The sequence below is a fragment of the Macaca nemestrina genome, chromosome 1 (assembly GCF_043159975.1).
Source record: "Macaca nemestrina isolate mMacNem1 chromosome 1, mMacNem.hap1, whole genome shotgun sequence".
Classification (NCBI taxonomy): domain Eukaryota; kingdom Metazoa; phylum Chordata; class Mammalia; order Primates; family Cercopithecidae; genus Macaca; species Macaca nemestrina.
This window is the reverse complement of record NC_092125.1, coordinates 69,182,555-69,199,990: the sequence shown is the minus strand read 5'-3', so window position 1 is coordinate 69,199,990 and position 17,436 is coordinate 69,182,555. Positions and strand designations below refer to the sequence as shown.

At 41.6% G+C, this 17,436-nt stretch overlaps 1 protein-coding gene across 2 annotated transcripts in view; it reads left to right on the top strand.

Moving 5' to 3' along the window:
• The window catches only part of LOC105484917 (potassium voltage-gated channel subfamily H member 1), a 455,126-nt gene that overhangs the window by 102,742 nt on the left and 334,948 nt on the right, over window positions 1-17,436 (top strand). Inside the window, exon 6 of one of the 2 annotated variants that reach the window (XM_011747028.3) lies at window positions 7,095-7,487. In XM_011747028.3, coding sequence (XP_011745330.1) covers window positions 7,095-7,487 — 393 coding nt within the window. Of the gene's footprint in view, window positions 1-7,094; window positions 7,569-17,436 lie in introns of both variants that reach the window. The other variant, XM_011747026.3, reaches the window with a different exon arrangement.

The following is a 17,436-nucleotide window of genomic DNA, read 5'->3' as shown; positions in this document are numbered from 1 at the left end:
CTTTTGAGGCTGCTCATTTCCCAGTCCTTTTGGCTGGAAAGAATAGGCTTTTGTTGGGATTTTTTTTTTTTTCTTTTTTTGTCTGTACTCCTTGGAGTTTCCAGGTTGCTGGCTTCTTTAGCTCCAAGTCAGGAATACATGAGTCAAAAGGAAAACCCGGAGAGCTCACCACTGTGTCGTTCCTAGCCAGTTTGCTTTCTTTTCTCCACCTTTCAGAGTCGTCTTATATTTGTTTTAGATATAATGATGAAGGCTTTTTAGTTGCACTTAGAGGGAGGAATAGGGAAAAATATGTCTACTCTATCATTCCAGAAATGGAAGTCCTATTTGGTTCATTTATTTGCTGTATTCTTGTTGGGGTGATCAGACCCCACACCAGGTTGTGGGGGTGACAAAGTCCGGTGGAGTCAAAGGAATGAGAAAAGACAATTTGAGAGAGAAAGTGGGTCCACGGGGCCAACACTAGTTATGGAGGCTGCAAAGGCCCCAAGCTCTGGAAGCCCAGACTGTTTATTGGTGATCAAACAAAGAAACAGGTGGCAAGAATGTGGGGTTGAAAGGGGGCGTTGCATTAAGCACATGATTTACAGCTGTGATGGTTTAGCATTTATATGGCCAATTCTAAGACAAAATCCATCTAGGAGCCTGGGAGGGCTAGAAGCAAGGAGCCAGCAAGTCTAGACACATGCCAGAGGTCAGGAGAGGTTTTATGCCCTGAGCCATGGATTCTGTCCAAGCCACGAGGGGTTTTGGGCCCTGGGCTTAGACTGTGGTGCGTCAGGGGAGCCTTCCACCCTTTAGCACAGAACTTGGTGTTCCAAAGGCCATGAGGGGTTTTAGACCCTGGACCCCAGACATGTTCCAAGACTCTTTTACATTATCCAAGCTCTGCCTCAGCTTCTCTCAACACTCAGCTTTTCCCAACAATTCTTAAAGGCCAAACTTCTTTCTTGCTGAGGTCTCAGAATCCAAGCTTCCTTAATCACACTCTTGTAATTTCCTTTTCATGGAGAGAGAAATTAAAATCTCAAGCATAGTAGGGAGGAGTGCATTCGCAGGAGGAGTGGAAAGAGTTCTTCCACCCAAAGACGCACACTGACACTCTGGATTCCTAGCTTTCCTTTGCCCCCTTTTAAAGGCTGGTGTCAACCATAGGGGAAACAGGGGTGTTCAGCTAATTTTACCTTTACTAAACGGTCTTCAACCTCTAGAGGTAACAAGAAGTTCCCATGACACAAGAGGAGTTTTACCTAGAGATTTATAAGAACCTGCAAGTGGCAGAGCAGCAGCTGGGAGTCCCTTCCAGCTTGGCTTGGTATGAGAAGGCACAGCTTGTTGCCTCTGACTAATGAGGATGAAACCCGTTGGTGAGTCTCTCCTGGAACCAACCTTCTCTGGACTTCTTCCTGCACTAAGTCTGCTTCCTTAGAATCCTAAGTTACTCAGGGAAATGTAACCATGATGTGGAACAGCATGTGTTTTGAATCTAGTTAGATCTGTTTTGTGATCCTGTCTCCATCTCTCGCTAGCTGGAGGACTTTAGAGTTCACTCACTCACTTAAAAACAGTCCTGTAGTGCCTCCTTTGGGCCAGCCAGCATGCTGGGCTCATGGAATGTAGTAGTTGGTACTCTTCGTTGCCTTTTTTTTCCTTTTCTTTCTAGCTATCAGCAAGTCCAGCTGGGTTATACTGCAGAAATATTGATATGTACAAAATTGGACTGCTTTTCTCTATCGTCTCATCTTTTTCTCTGTTATAACAAGTACCCAGATTCTATTCTTCCCTCAATCCTTTGTACCAACTCATTATCTAGAAAGCAGCCAGGGTGATCTTTTAGAAACATGCATCCGATTATTATTCTTTTACCTAAAACCCTCTGGTTACACCCAGCCGTACATAGAATAAAATCTAACACCTTCCAATATCCCACTGGGTCCTGTGTGGACTAGTTTCCGTTTTCCTTTCAGAGCTCATCTAGCATCTTCTCCCTCGCCGCCTCCCGCTCATTGTGCTTCGGCCACATTGGACTTCTTTCTTTTCCTGATAATATCAAGCTTATTTCACCCTAGGGTTATTACACCAGTTACACCCTCTGCCTAGGATAATTTTTCCATACAAACTTAAATGGCTGGTTCTTTATTGTCACTTAGGTTTCAATTCAAACACTTTCCCTCTCTTACTCAAGTCACATTTTATCAAATCACAGTGTTCTGCCTGCCCCAGTGTTATTTAGTGGTTATCACAATTTGAAATGATTTTGATTTGTCTCCTAGACTGAGCTCCACGAGAGCAGGCATCATGCTGTTTCCTTCATTGCTGCACGTCCAGTACCTAGAACAGTTCCAGGCACAGAGCAATAAATATATTTAAAAATTTTAATTGATACATAATTATGTATGTTTATGGAGTACACATGATATTTTGATACATGTATGCAGTATGTAATGATGAAATTGGGGTGATTGAGGTCTCCATCACCTCAAACATTTTTCATTTCTTTGTGCTAGAAACATTCAAAATCCTCTCTTCTAGTTATTTGAAATATAGTAAATTATTATTCTATTCACTCTACTGTGCTATAGAACACTTATTTCTCCTATCAAATACTAATTTAAAAAAACTTTTATTGATACACTTTAGATATACTTATTTTGGGGGTACATGCGATAGGTTGATAAATTTATATAATCAAATCAGGGTAGTCGGGATATCCATCATCTTAAATACTTAATCTGTTTTTTTACTCTAGCTGAAATTTTGTATCAATTAACCAACCCTTCCCTATCACACTCTCTTCTGGTACCATTCTCAGCCTCTGGTAACCACTATTCTACTCTCTACTTCTAGGAGTTCAGCTTTTTTAGCTTTCATATATGAGTGGAACATGTGGTATTTGTCTTTCTGTGCCTGGCTTATTTCATTTAACGTAATATCCTCCAGGGTTATCCATGTTGCTGCAAATGACAGGATTTCATTCTTTTTTTACGGCAAAATGATATTCTATTGGGTATATATATCCATTCATATTTTGTTCATTCATCTGTCAGTGGACAGTTAGGTTGATTCCGTATCTTGGCTACTGTGAATAATGCTGCAATAAATATGGGAGTGCCAATAGCTCTTTGACATACCATTTTCCTTTCCTTTGGATATATACCCACCAATGGGATTGCTGCATCATATGGTAGTTCTGTTTTTATTCAAGGAACCTCAATATGTTTTGCATAATGGCTGTATTAATTTACATCCCCACCAAAAGTATATAATAATTTCCCTTCATCTGGATCCTCACCTGTATTTATTTTTTATTTTTTATTTTTATAGAGATAGAGTCTTGCTCTGTTGCCCAGGCTGGAGTGCAGTGGCATGATTTTGGCCCACTACAGCCTCTGTCTCCCGGGTTCAAGTGTTTCTCCTGCCTCAGCCTCCTGAGTAGCTGGGATTACAGGTGCATGCCACCATGCCCGGCTAATTTTGTATTTTTAGTAGAGCCGGGTTTTACCATGTTGGCCAGGCTGATCTCGAACTCCTGACCTAAGGTGATCCACCCACCTTGGCCTTCCAAAGTGCTGGGATTACAGGCGTGAGCCACCACGCCCAGCCCATCAAAATTTTTTTGTGTATATGTGTCTTTTTGATAATAGCCATTTTAACTGGGATAAGATTATATTTCATTGCATTTTGATTTGCATTTTCCTGATGATTAGTAATGTTGAGCATTTTTTCATATCCCTGTTGGCCATTTATTTGTATGTGTTCTTTTGATAAATAGCTATTCAGATTACTTCCTCATTTTAAAATCACATTATTCAATTTTTGCTGTTGAGTTGAATTCCTTGTATATTCTAGAAATCCCTTGTTAGATGAATAGTTTGCAGATATTTTCTCCCATTCTGTAGGTTGTCTTTTCATTCTGTTGATTGTTTCCTTTGCTGTGCAGAAGCTTTTCAGCTTGATATAATCCTATTTGGCTATTTTTGCCTTGGTTGCCGGTACTTTTGAGGTTTACCTTAAAAATCTTTGCCCAGTCCAGCAACATGGAGAGTTTCCCTAAAGTTTTATTTTAGTGATTCCATAGTTTGAAGTCTTAGATTTAAATTTTTAACCCAGTGTGACTTGATTTTTGAATATGAGAAGAGATAGGGTTCTAATTTCATTCTTCTGCATATGGATATCCAGTTTGCCCAGCACCATTTGTTGAAGAGACTGTCCTTTTCTCAATGTATGTTCTTGGCACCTTTGTTGAAAATGAGTTCATTGTAGATACATGGATTTACTTCTGGGTTCTCTATCTGTTTCATTGGTCTATGTGTCTGTTTTTATGCAACTACCCTGTTGTTTTGGTTACTTTAACTCTGTAGTATAGTTTGAAGTCAGGTAATGTGATTCCTCTAGTTTTGTTCTTTTGGCTCAGGATAGCTTTTGCTGTTCTGGGTCTTCTGTGATTCCATGTAAATTTTAGGATTAAGTTGTTCTACTTCTGTGAAGAGTGTCATTGGTAATTTAATAGGGATTGCATTGAATCTGTAGATTGCTTTGGGTAATTAGACATTGTAATAATATTCTCCTAATCCATGGAATACTTTTCTATTTTTTTGTGTCCTCTTCAATTTCTTGTCTCAGTGTTTTATAGCTTTATTTGTAGAGATTTTTTCTTCTCTTTGGTTAAATTTATTCCCAGACACTTAATTTTTTTCGTAGCTATTGATAATGGAATTGCTCCTTTGATTTCATTTTCAGATTGTTTGCTGATGGTGTGTGGAAATGCTACTGACTTTTGTATGTTGATTTTTGTATCCTGCAACTTCAGTGAATTTGTTTACCAGTTCTAACAGGTTTTGTGTGTGTGTGTGTAGTCTATGTTTCTCTAAATATATGATTATGTCTGTAAACAGGGACAGTTTTATTTCCTCTGCTTCAATTTGGATGCCTTTTATTTCTTTCTCTTGCCTAATTGTTCTGTCTGGGACTTTCAGTGCTATGTTGAATAACAGTGGTGAAAATGGGCATTCTTGTCTTGTTCCTGATCTTAAAGGGAAGGCTTTCAACTTTTTCCTATTCAGTATGATGTTAGCTGTGGGTTTGTCCTGTAAGGTCTTTTTATATATATATATATATATTTTTTTTTATTTCCATAGGTTACTGAGGAACAGGTAGGTGTTTGGTTATATGAATAAGTTCTTTAGTGGTGATTTGTGAGATTTTGGTGCACCCATCACCCAAGCAGCATACACTGAACCCAATTTGTAGTCTTTTATCCCTCACCCCCTTCCTACCCTTTCCTCCTGAGTCCCCTAAGTCTGTTGTGTCATTCTTATGGCTTTGCATCCTCCTAGCTTAGCCCCCACTCATGAGTGAGAATATACGATGTTTGGTTTTCCATTTCTGGGTTACTTCACTTACAATCATAGTCTCCAATCTCATGCAGGTTGCTGCGAATGTAAGGCATTTGAGTACCTTTCTTCTATACCTAATTTGTTGAGAGTTTTTTTTTTTTTTAATCTTGAAGGGATATTGAATTTTATCAAATGCTTTTTCTGCATCTATTGAGATAATAATTTTTTTCCCCTACTGCTGATGTGATGTACCATGTTTGTTAATTTGCATGTGTTGAGTCATTCTTGCATCTCTGGATAAATTCCAGTTTATTATAGTGTACACCATTTTTTTTTTGATGTTCTGTTGGATTCAGTTTGCTAGTGTTGTGTTGAAGATTTTGTATGTAGGTTCATCAGGAATATTTGCTTGTAGTTTTCTTCTTTCGATTTGCCCTTGTCTGGTTTTGGTATCAGGGTAATGCTGGCCTCATAGATTGAGTTTGGAAGAATGCCCTCTCCTTCAATTTTTAAAAATAGTTTGAGAATAGCTGGTACTAATTCTTCTTTAAAACTTTGGTAACATTCAGCATTGAAGCCATCTGGTCCTGGGCTTTTCTTTGTTGGGAGATTTTTAAAATTACTGATTCAATTAATCATATTTCTTGTTATTGGTTTGTTAGAGTTTTCCATTTCTTCCTGTTTCAATCTTGGTAGATTGTATGTGTCCAGGAATTTATCCATTTCCTCTAGGTTTTCCAATTTGTTGGCATATGATTATTCATAGTAGCTTCTAATGATCCTTTGTATTTGTTTGCTGTTTCTTGTAATATTTCCTTTTTCATCTTGAATTTTATTGGGGGTTTCTTTTCTTGGTTAAAGGAAAGCTTTAACCAGCTTGTCATTTCATTGCTCTTTCGTATTTTTTGTCTCAATTTTATTTAATTTAGTTCTTATTTTATATCTTTCCTTCTTCTAATTTTGGATTTGGTTTGTTCTTGCTTTTCTAGTTCCTTGAGGTGCGTTGTTAGGTTGTTTATTTAAAATCTTTTAACTTCTTTGATGTAGGCATTTATTGCTATAACCTTCCCTCTTAGTATTGCTTTTGCTGTATCCCATAGGTTTTTGTTATGTTTTCATTTGTTTCAAGACACTTTAAAATTTCTTTCTTAATTTCTCTATTGACCCACTGGTCATTCAGGAGCATGTTTAACTTCCATGTATTCATAAAGTTTCCCAAGTTCCACATGTTTCAATTTCTAGTTTACTTTCACTGTGGTCAGGAAAGATTCTTGATATGAATTTGATTTTTAAAAACTTGTTAACACTTGTTTTGTCATCTCACATATAGTCTTCCTGGAGAATGTTCCATGTGCTGATGAGAAGAATGTGCATTCTGCCACTGTTGGATGAAATCAGAGCAATTAATATTTATTGAACAAAAAGTTGCTTAATCTTTTTGAGCCCCAGTTTCTAACTTATGGAATAATAATTGGCTAATAGAACAAAGGTGTATTTAGAATTGAGATAATAAATGTGTGTAAAGTGTTTAGTATAACACTTGGCTCACAGCCAAATAGTAGTTTGTAATTGTTTCTTTATGATTATTTCTATTATAAATGTTCACTTTCATTTTCCCATATTCCTTTATACCTGTTATTGTATCCAAACGATTTATCTAGAGTGTTGTGACCATTTGTCAATCACAGATGCTGACTGGTTAGATACTTGCAATTAAATCCTAACTTAGTTCTCTCTTGGTCATGTTTTTCTGTACAGGTCCTACAGCTGGGCTCAGACATCCTTCCCCAGTACAAGCAAGAGGCACCAAAGACTCCCCCTCACATCATCTTACATTACTGTGTTTTTAAGACCACGTGGGATTGGATCATCTTGATCTTGACCTTCTATACAGCCATCTTGGTCCCTTATAATGTCTCCTTCAAAACCAGGCAGAACAATGTGGCCTGGCTGGTTGTTGATAGCATCGTGGATGTTATCTTTCTGGTGGACATTGTGCTCAATTTTCATACCACCTTTGTTGGACCAGCAGGGGAGGTGATTTCTGACCCCAAACTTATCCGCATGAACTACCTGAAGACGTGGTTTGTGATTGACCTTCTGTCCTGTTTGCCATATGATGTCATCAACGCTTTTGAGAACGTGGATGAGGTTAGTGCCTTTATGGGTGATCCAGGGAAGATTGGTTTTGCTGATCAGATTCCACCACCACTGGAGGGGAGAGAGAGTCAGGTACATCCCTCAAATCTCGGACCTTGTTGTCATGTCTTTAAAACTGAATTAAATGTGGGTGGTCAACAGAAGAATAAATGGGTGGGAAATAGCATGACTGATGTGTAGAACAGAGGGAGCATGCTTGATAGATACCCTTGCCTGCTGTTCCCATCCTTTGGCGGTTTGGAGGCCCTGCATGACGGTGAATGGGTGGGGAAGAGACCAAAGGCTTACTCCTACTCCACGTGGAATGTAAGCCACTGGTTCAGGAATGGTGGGCCTGCAGCAGCAGGCATGCATGGCCACTGCACTGGCAAGTCTTCTATTGAGTATATAGTTGCTGAATGTCTACCTATTGGTTATTCTAATTATGCAGACTTTTCTTTTATCTGCTGCTGACTTTTGGCTGTTTCATAGCCAATTAACTCCTGGTAATAGGAATACCATTTTCCTGAAAGTTTGCTTTTCCTTTTTTCTGTTAAATTTTGAGATGAGTTACTTCTTCGCTAAAATGAATTTGGAGGCAACCATGTACTGAGGTAGTCAGGCACCAGCTTGTGGTTAAGAGGAGCAGTATTGTTTTGGATTACACTGCTGTTTCAGTCCATTTTGTGTTGCTATAGAGAAATACCTGAGGCAGGGTAACTTACAAAGAAAAATCAAAATTCTGATGGCTGGAAGATTTCGGACCAGGTCACTCATGGTAGAAGGTGAAGGGGGGAGCCAGCTTGTCCAGAGATCAGATGGTGAGAGAGGAAGTGAGAGACAGGAAGAGGAGGTGCCAGGCTCTTTGTAACAACCTGCTTTTGTGGGAACTAATGGAGTAAGAATCCACTTACCACCCCACTTCCCCCAGAGAGGACATTAATCTATTCAAGAGGGATCCACCCCCATGACCCAAACACCTCCCATTAGGCCCTGTTTCCAACACTGGGGATCAAATTTCAACATGAGGTTTGGAGGAGACAAACATTCAAACTACAGCAACTGTTTTCAATTGTTAGTCCTGCAGGCAATGGATGAAATTAAAGGAAGCTAAATTCTCTGTAAATGTGTTGGAATTAGGACATGCTCTAAGTCATTTTCTGAATGAGTGCCTGGGCCATGTGGTAGCAGGAAGGGCCACTGGACTGATTAAGGTGATTTTCTTTGAAAAAGTGAGGATGTCAAGTCATTGCAAAGAAAAATGTCAGATTCTTATCTAGTTTGTGTTCTGTGGGAATTGTCCTTCCTTTTTCTTACTCCTAGTTGACATTCCAGATGGATTAAGATAAGGCAGTTCATTTGGCAAGTCTCCAGCCCTGATCAGCTGGGCCCTCATTGCTTCAGATTACAGAGGCTCCCAAGGTCTCAGTCTGGCTGGGTTGTGTGGGTAATCTAGGAAGCCACCTGGAAACTAAGTTGAGGTGCAAGACACATTTCAGAACTAAAGGGCTCAGGCTTGAGAACATTAAAAGGAACAGCCTGCTCCCTCCCGGAATGTCAAGACCTGGGACATCCAGGTCATCCTCCCGGGATGTCAAGACTCCATGTCTTACTGGTGGTATAATGATGCCTTTGTGCCTTCAGATCAGTACCAGCAGTGGGACAGCAGCCTTTTCTCTGGGAAAACAGAACTGCTACCACTTCTCTTTCCAGTGAGCTTCTCTTTCCAATGTAGCTCTTGCTACAAAATGCTGCCAATGTAGAGCTGGAAGGAGAGAATTTGGATGCTCAGATGCTCTAGATTCACAACAACCCATGCTTGTATCTGTGTGGTGGGTTTTAAAATACTTTAAAATCCCGAAGACTAATTCTCTGGGGTGGCTTGTGTGAATTTTGTAGGGGGATGAAATGAGTCAAGACTGATCATTTACAAGAGCAGAATCATACCTAACATGAATGTTGGGGTTCTTAAATGAGAATTTTTTTTTTTTGAGACAAAGTCTTGCTCTATCACCCAGGCCGGAATGTAGTGGCACGATCTCAGCTCACCACGACCTCCGTCTCTCGGGTTCAAGCAATTCTCCTGCCTCAGCCTCCCGAGTAGCTGGGATTATAGGCACATGCTACTGCCCAGCTATTTCTTGTATTTTTAGTAGAGATGGGGTTTCACCATGTTGGCCAGGCTGGTCTTGAACTCCTGACCTCAAGTGATCCACCTGCCTCGACCTCCCAAAGTGCTAAGATTACAGGTATGAGCCACCACTCCTGGCCCACAAATGAGAATTTTAGTACATGTTGGGAATATTTTTCTCTGTGAGCACATTTTTAGAAAATTTTTTCTTAGGAAAATATGATCATTTTGGCTTAGATAATTCAAATAAATTATGTGAATCTAAAAGAGCTTCTTAAACACATATGGGGAAAGTGAAATTTAGCTTTAAAAACACACTGGTTTTTAAAATAAACCATTTTCTATTTAGAGTAATGGCACTGAAATTTTGCAGATAAATAGAACAGTTTTCCAGCTTCCACAGATTCTTATTAAAAATTGGCAGAACTATAAACACATGTAAAATGTGTCAGTCACCTGGTAGGTTAACAGAGCAGAGTTCTTCTCCCCTGGGAAGGAGTTCCAAACCAACTGAATATGTTGGGTTGGAACTCCTTTGCTGTTATTTATAAATACCCCAGTAGTGGTTTCTGATTTATAGATTCATGAAATAGATTGGTTAATAGGAAAAATGTCAGTTATCTGTAGCTTTCTCATTGGTAAAGGGCTTAGTATCAAACCTCTTACTATCACCTCTGGGTCATAAATAATAGTATAAATATTAAGGGCTATAGCTATTGTTTCCTTCTGTAAGATATCATTTTATATTTGGTAATTTCTTTTAAAGCTTTGGCTAACACCTCAAATAATGCCCTTTCATAACAACTCTGGTGGTGTGGAGGGAGAGCAGTGTGAGGAATGGGAAGATTTGGCTTTTAGTTCTCTTGGTATCACCCGTTAAAACAGCTGGGATCCTTGTGCATATCATTTAGCCTTTCTGGATCATGGTTTTCCTATGTACGTCTTGGGGATAGTACTGCTATACCTGCCTTACTGCATAGCTTTTGGGTGGTGGATTATTTGAGTTTCCTGCCAGCTCCAAGAGCTAAAGTCTGGTGAATGCTAAATCTCATCTGCATTAGTCTCACCTCCAGAAGCTTACTGTAAGAACAAGAGGCCTAGCACCCTGACCTCTTTCTTGTAATTGGGGTGGGAGGAAAACAGGGTGGGGGCTGGGACCATTTAGCAGGTAATAAGTAGACCCACTTGAGGTCACAGCCTGACAGGACCATGGGGGTCTTATAGTTCAACCTTCTTAATTCACAAGTAAGAAAAAAGACTCAGAGGGGAAATGACTCTCTCAAGATCGAATAACATACCATATAATCACAGTAATAATGAGTTCCCTTCTGACTTATCTATTCCTAATAGCATCAGATATTTATAAAATAGGAACAAAACACTTTAATGGACAGTTGAGTCAAAACTGACCAGGAAGCTTCTGACGTGTGTGGCTCACTCCTTGGCTTGTCTGAGTGTGGTGGAGAATTTGGACACAGGGTCTGGTTGGGGTAGATGGAAGTGGGCAGCTACATTCTCCCCAAGGCATCTGTGTTGGGGATGACATGAGCAGTTGAAGATGCTTGCCAAGGGACAGACCCAGCACAGTTTCCCAGGCATAGTCCTTTAGTGAAACGACACCATTAAATTAGTGGGAACGAATGGCTGATGTTGGTTAGAGGATGTTGGAGAGCCCATGAAGGGCACCCCATCTTCTGAACCTGGATTCGGCTGAGGGAAAACCCCCTGGGTTGGAGAATTCTGATTAATGGCTTAGTGGCTTCCTATTTACCACATGCTGTCTTCTCACCTGTGATCTGTTGTGGAGTTACTAATCTAATATTACAGCTCCCTGTGCTCTAGGTTCTTTCTCTGGGGGAGTGTGCAGAGAAACAACTTATTGACTCATTTCTCATAAAAAGTACATGTGGAGCTAGCTGAATCATCTTTGGTGTTCTCAAAATTATGCCAATGGACTTGTGTGCCAGTGGAGACCACCAAAGAAGGACGTGAGCTGTGTTGGCTTTGCCATCTGTGTGTATGTGTGCAGTGGGGGTGGGGAGTTCTTGAAGTGAAAAGATTGGAGCCACCCAAAGCCTGGGTCAAAAAAGAACTGGGGTAAATTGTTAAAGCCTGCAATTATGAATTCAGCCCTGTGGATATAGCCCATCTCCATGATTTAAGCCACACAAGTGATCCCTTTGGCTAAACTTGTTTCACTTATGTAGATGGGCTACATTTGCGTCATTCTCCAGTCTGTTGGTAATAATCTGTTTCGGAGGCCGTTTGAGAATATGTTTGCACATTAGTTAAAATGGTTGGAGGACAAAAGGTCTGGAAACAGAGCAAACTAAAGCTTGGAATGGGTATGTCAAAGCAAAAGCTAAATAAGTCTCTTTCAAGTGCTGAGTGGATTGTTGGGCTAGTGTGTTTCATGTGTTAAAGACTGAATTATTACCGACAAAACAGATTCGCTCTCCTAAGGAAACTTACTGCTTACTGCTATTGAAGTGTGGAAATGCAAAGGGGAGAATGGGGCTGTTATCTCCCAGGTGACAGTGCTGGTGCCCTGGAGCCTGAAGGTGGCCAAAAGCTTTTTTCTATCCCTGGCTCTGAAACCTCAGGCAGCAGCACAACCAGCTAGTGCCAGTGATGCAGCTGACACTTGCCAAGAGCTCACATTCATGGGAGATACTCACCTTCTAGCAGAACAGGAGCAAAATGTGCCAATGAAAAGATGACAGCATGACAAATTTTCCTTTATCTTGTGATTTCAAGTTTCCAAAACACTCATACAGATCACCTTTATCCTAACTCTGTGTGGCAGTGAAGAGACTGCGCTGAACTGGGAGGACGGCAAGTTGTTACCCAAGAGGGACTTTCTCACCCAGTTGTGCAACCTTGTGAAAGTAACTTCGTCTCCCTCAACTTTTCTTTGCCTCACCTGTGTGATGAGCCCATCCCAGCTCTAACCTTCTGTGGCTTGAGAGCAGGTATTATCCTGGTTTTGCAGATGAAAGGGACAGTTTGTCCATTTGCCTGATGGCAGCTGTTTTGAGGTAGTGAAACCGGACTCTAGTCTCCTGACTCCTGGGCTTGTGCTTTCTCCTGCAGGTCATGCTGTCTCATCAGAGAATCTGGAAGACGAGGGAACCAAGCTATGCATTTCAGTCCCTGGGGCCCTTTCTCTGAATCATTCCCTGGCGTGGCGCCTGCTGTTCCCCTCATTTTCATGGACCTTTTTCACAGCTGAGGGGTGACGGGTTTGGGTGGTCAGCCTGTGTGACCCTAACATGAGGTCACTGGTGCAGGTGTGTGGGGATGGATGGTGAGGGTGGAGGTCAGCAGTGACTCCAAGGTCTCATTGCCTATCCTGGGTGAATGGCCTCACCTCTAGGTTCTTCTAGGCTCACTATTCCCTGCTCTTCCAGGCTTTCCTTATCGCTGATGCTGAAAGCAAGTTGGACCAACGTTCATTGCTTAGCCTGTTAATTTATCCCTGTCAGTCCTTACCTGTGGTTCTTTTTAAGTAGATGGCTAACATTTCAGTTTTCACATCGGTTACTCCTCTTGCTGTCCAGCTGGAAGCAGTTGGGAAGCTGTCAGGTGAAAGTCATGAGATGACCAGGGCTTTTCTTCCCCTTTGATTTCTAACGATACTGTATAGGCAGTCCTTGTGGCTCATAATAGCAATTTGGTTTTTCAAATTAGTAGACTTTATGTTTTAGAGCTGTTTCAGTTTATAGAAAATTGCAGTGGGATGTACAGAGACCACCCTCCCCTCCCCTTCTCACCCACAGTTTCCTCTCTATTAACATTTTGCATTACTGTGGTACACTTGTCATCATTGATGAGCCAATATTAATACATTATTGTTAGCTAAGTTCATATAGCATATAGCCTATAGTTAACATGAGAGTTCATTCTTTGGATTATACATTCTATGGGTTTGGACAAGTGTGTAATGATGCATATCAACCATTACAGTATCATATAGAGAAGTTTCAGTGCCTTAAACATCCCCTGTGTTCCACGTATTTATCCCCCTACCCCAATTCCTAGCAACCACTGATCTCTTTATAGTTTTGCATTTTCAGAATGTCGTAACATAGGAATCACACAGCATGTAGTCTCTCAGATTGGTTTCTTTCACTTAGCAACATGTATATCGGGTTCGTCCATTTCTTTTGTGATAACTTTTTTAAAATTGCAGAATAATATCCTATTGTATGGATGTACCATGATTTATTTTTTTGTGATAACTTTTTTAAAATTGCAGAATAATATCCTATTGTATGGATGTACCATGATTTATTTAGCAATAGCAATTAAAAATCATCACTCTGTAGCAATGGCGATTTCAATTCTGATCAGCACAGGTCTTGGTCTGGGATTTCCTTCTGCTGTGGGTTTGATTGGAGGGTGGAGAGGAGGTGAGACCCCAGGATGCAGGCTGGCCAGTCTTAGCAGCCTGTGGTAGCACCTGGGTGAAAGCAACATTTCTTACAAGCCATTATGTCCGATAGTAAAATGGACAGAAAAACTAAGTCGTACCATAGTGTCCTCATATTTCATTCTTTTTTCCGTGGCATTTCTGTCTTTTATGTTTGTGCTGAGTATTTCTTCTAACCAATTATTTTGGAAAAAAGAGGACAAAATCAGACACACAGTAGTTTTCACTCCTGTGTCTTGTTAGCGGCAGGAAGTGCTGCGGATGAGTGCGTTTCTCTTTTGATGAGTGTGACTTGCCAGCAGTGGCCAGGGGCTGAGTCTGTTTTCAGTGATGCTCCTGATGTTGCCACTGCCCCCATGCTGGAAACATTGTCTAGAACTTTTCCTTTGATTTATGTTCTCAGTCTTCCTCCTGACTTGCACTCACAGTGGGTGAAGGATTGTGGAGCAGACATGCCTCTTGTTAAAGCAGAGGCTTCACATGGAAGACTGGGCTATAGGTGCTGTCCCTGCACAGGCACCCGAGTCATGATCCTACCTGGGGTGTGTATATGTGGGAGCTGGGGAATGGCTAGGGGAGCATTTCTAACAGCAGAAAGTCGATCCTGCATGGCTTCCAGGAAGCCGTGATTGACTGTGAAACTGTGATTCAAGAGTTAAAAAAAAAATGTAAAACCTAAAAACAAATGGCTCTGAGGCAATGCAAGAGTTCAACCATTGTAGAAGATTCCTTGTGGCAATTCTTCAAGAATCTAGAACCAGAAATACCATTTGACCCAGCAATCCCATTACTGGGTATATACCCAAAGGATTATACATCATTCTACTATAAAGACACATGCACACATATGTTTATTGCAGCACTGTTCACAATAGTAAAGACTTGGAACCAACCCAAATGCCCATCAATGATAGACTGGATAAAGAAAATATGGCACATATACACCAGGGAATACTGTGCAACCATAAAAAAGGATGAGTTCATGTCCTTTGCGGGGACATGGATGAAGCTGGAAACCATCATTCTCAGCAAACTAAACACAGGAACAGAAAACCAAACACCACATGTTCTCATCATAAGTGGGAGTTGAACAATGAGAACACAGGAGGGGACCATCACACACCAGGGCCTGTTGGGGGTTGTGGGGGTAGAGGAGGGATAGCATTAGGAGAAATACCTAATGTAGATGATGGGTTGATGGGTGCAGCAAACCACTATGGCACGTGTATACCTATGTAACCTGCATGTTCTGCAGGTGTATCCCAGAACTTAAAGTATGATAAAAAAAAAAAAAAAAAAAAGAGTTCAGCACTGGGGAGCAGAATAAACTCAGCTGCTGTGTCTGACTCCCCTCTGTTGACTTGCCATTCTTCTCTCCCAGGATCCTCTCTGGCCAACCCAAGTTCGGCTTCTCTTTTAGTTCCCCACCAACTTTTCTTGGCTCCTTTTTCAGGTTGGTCCCTCTTCGAAGAAATGTAATTGACTTAGATGACAGGGGATAGGGATATAACTCCCCAAGGAGCCCCTGGTTTAGTAGGGGCCACAGATAATAGACTCGGCAGAGAATGTGAGAGGCGTTCTAGGGGTCAGTTCAAGGTGTTGCAGCCTACAACAGGGAGCACTTAGCCTAGTGGGAGAATCCAGGGAGGCTTCCTGGTGGAGATGAGTAGGTTTAGCCTTGTGAGGAGGAAGTAGGGCGTTTCTGGGAGAGGAAAGAACGTGTGCAAAGGGCTGTGCTATAAGGGATGAGCAAGACATTCGTTGTGCCCAAATCAGAGTTAGCACTGGGGGAGGGACGAAGGCCGAGTCCAGTGATAAAGAATCCTAGAGTCTTGCCAAGGAGTTTACAGTTTATCATGTGGGCACAAAGAAACCATCATGGGCTTCCGTTAGGGTGGGATCTCATCTGATTTTTGTTTTTGAAGGTGTACCTAGGAAGCAGTGGTGGGAATGAGTTAGGGAAATAACATGTCCCTGCTTTCCCTCCTCCCATATCTTGAAGCTACTGTAATTAGGTCGTCACCTCCACTAGTGCACTGAACTCCATTCCCCCAACTCCTGTTCCTCTGCCCCTCAGTCCTAATGCCTGGCCAAACCCCCATCCCACTTGGACTCTTATTTTCTGCCTCCTCTAGGCTGTGTCCTAGTCCCCGAATGTGACCGGAGAATGTGAGTGGAGAACTCCATCACTGTGCAGATTGACTTCAGCTCACCTGGAATTCCCCCTGAATTTCCCCAGGATGTGTTCTCCAACAAGGCAAACCTTCATAGCTTCTCCTCTCTCTTCAGGCTGACAATACCCAGCTCGCATTCTTCCCTGATCCTGTTACTTCTTATTCACTGACAAAAGAGGAGCGATAAAAAGAGAACTTGGCCGGGCGCAGTGGCTCACGCCTGTAATCCCAGCACTTTGGGAGGCTGAGGAGGGCAGATCACCTGAGGTCAGTAGTTCGAGACCAGCCTGGCCAACATAGTGAAACTCGGTCTCTACTAAAAATACAAAAATTAACTGGGCATGGTGGCAGGCACCTCTAGTCCCAGCTACTCGGGAGGCTGAGGCAGGAGAATCCCTTGAACCCGGGAGGTGGAGGTTGCAGAGAGCCGAGATCGCGCCACTGCACTCCATCTGGGTGACAGAGCAAGACTCCATCTCAAAAAAAAAAAAAAAAAAAAAAAAAAGGAAAGGAAAGAAAAAGAACTTACATGTACTCCCATAGCTAAATCCACTTTGTGGCCTGCCCACATACTCTGCTTCCTTCCTTCTAGTGGGTCAGCTTCTGTGCTGAATTCATTTCCTCTTGCCCACTCCTCAGTTGTTTCCTTTCTCTTCTGTATGATCAAGGAATATATCCCCTCTTTGTAAAGCTCTCTCCACATACCCCACCTGCTGCCCCATTTTCCTGCTTCTTTTACTGAAAGACTCCTAGAAAGAGTTCTCTGTTCTTCTTGTTTCTGCTTTTTATCTTCTCTTTCTTGCACTTATTCTGATCGGGTTTTATCCTTGTCACTCTATTGAAACTGTAACTGTTCTTGTCAAAGGTGCCAGTGATGTCCACATAGCCAAATCCAATGGTCAGATCTCAGTTCTCATCTTCTTCTACATGTTGGCAGCATTAGACCTAGCAGTCTCTCATCTCACACAATAAAATCCACAATGGTTGCCTATCAGGCACTCCATAGTCTATCCCTTGGCTGCCTTTTACTGTTTTAGGTGCCATGGCCTCTTGCTGGTCTTGGGGTACTTGCTGTTCTCTCATTAGGGGCAGACCCCTAAATGGCCTTTCCTCTCACTTCATTGAGGTGTTTGCTCAACGTTACATGATTAGAGTGGCTTTCCCTGAGAACCCTACTACAAATTTCTATCCTTTTACTTTTTCATAGCACTAATCATAATCTGA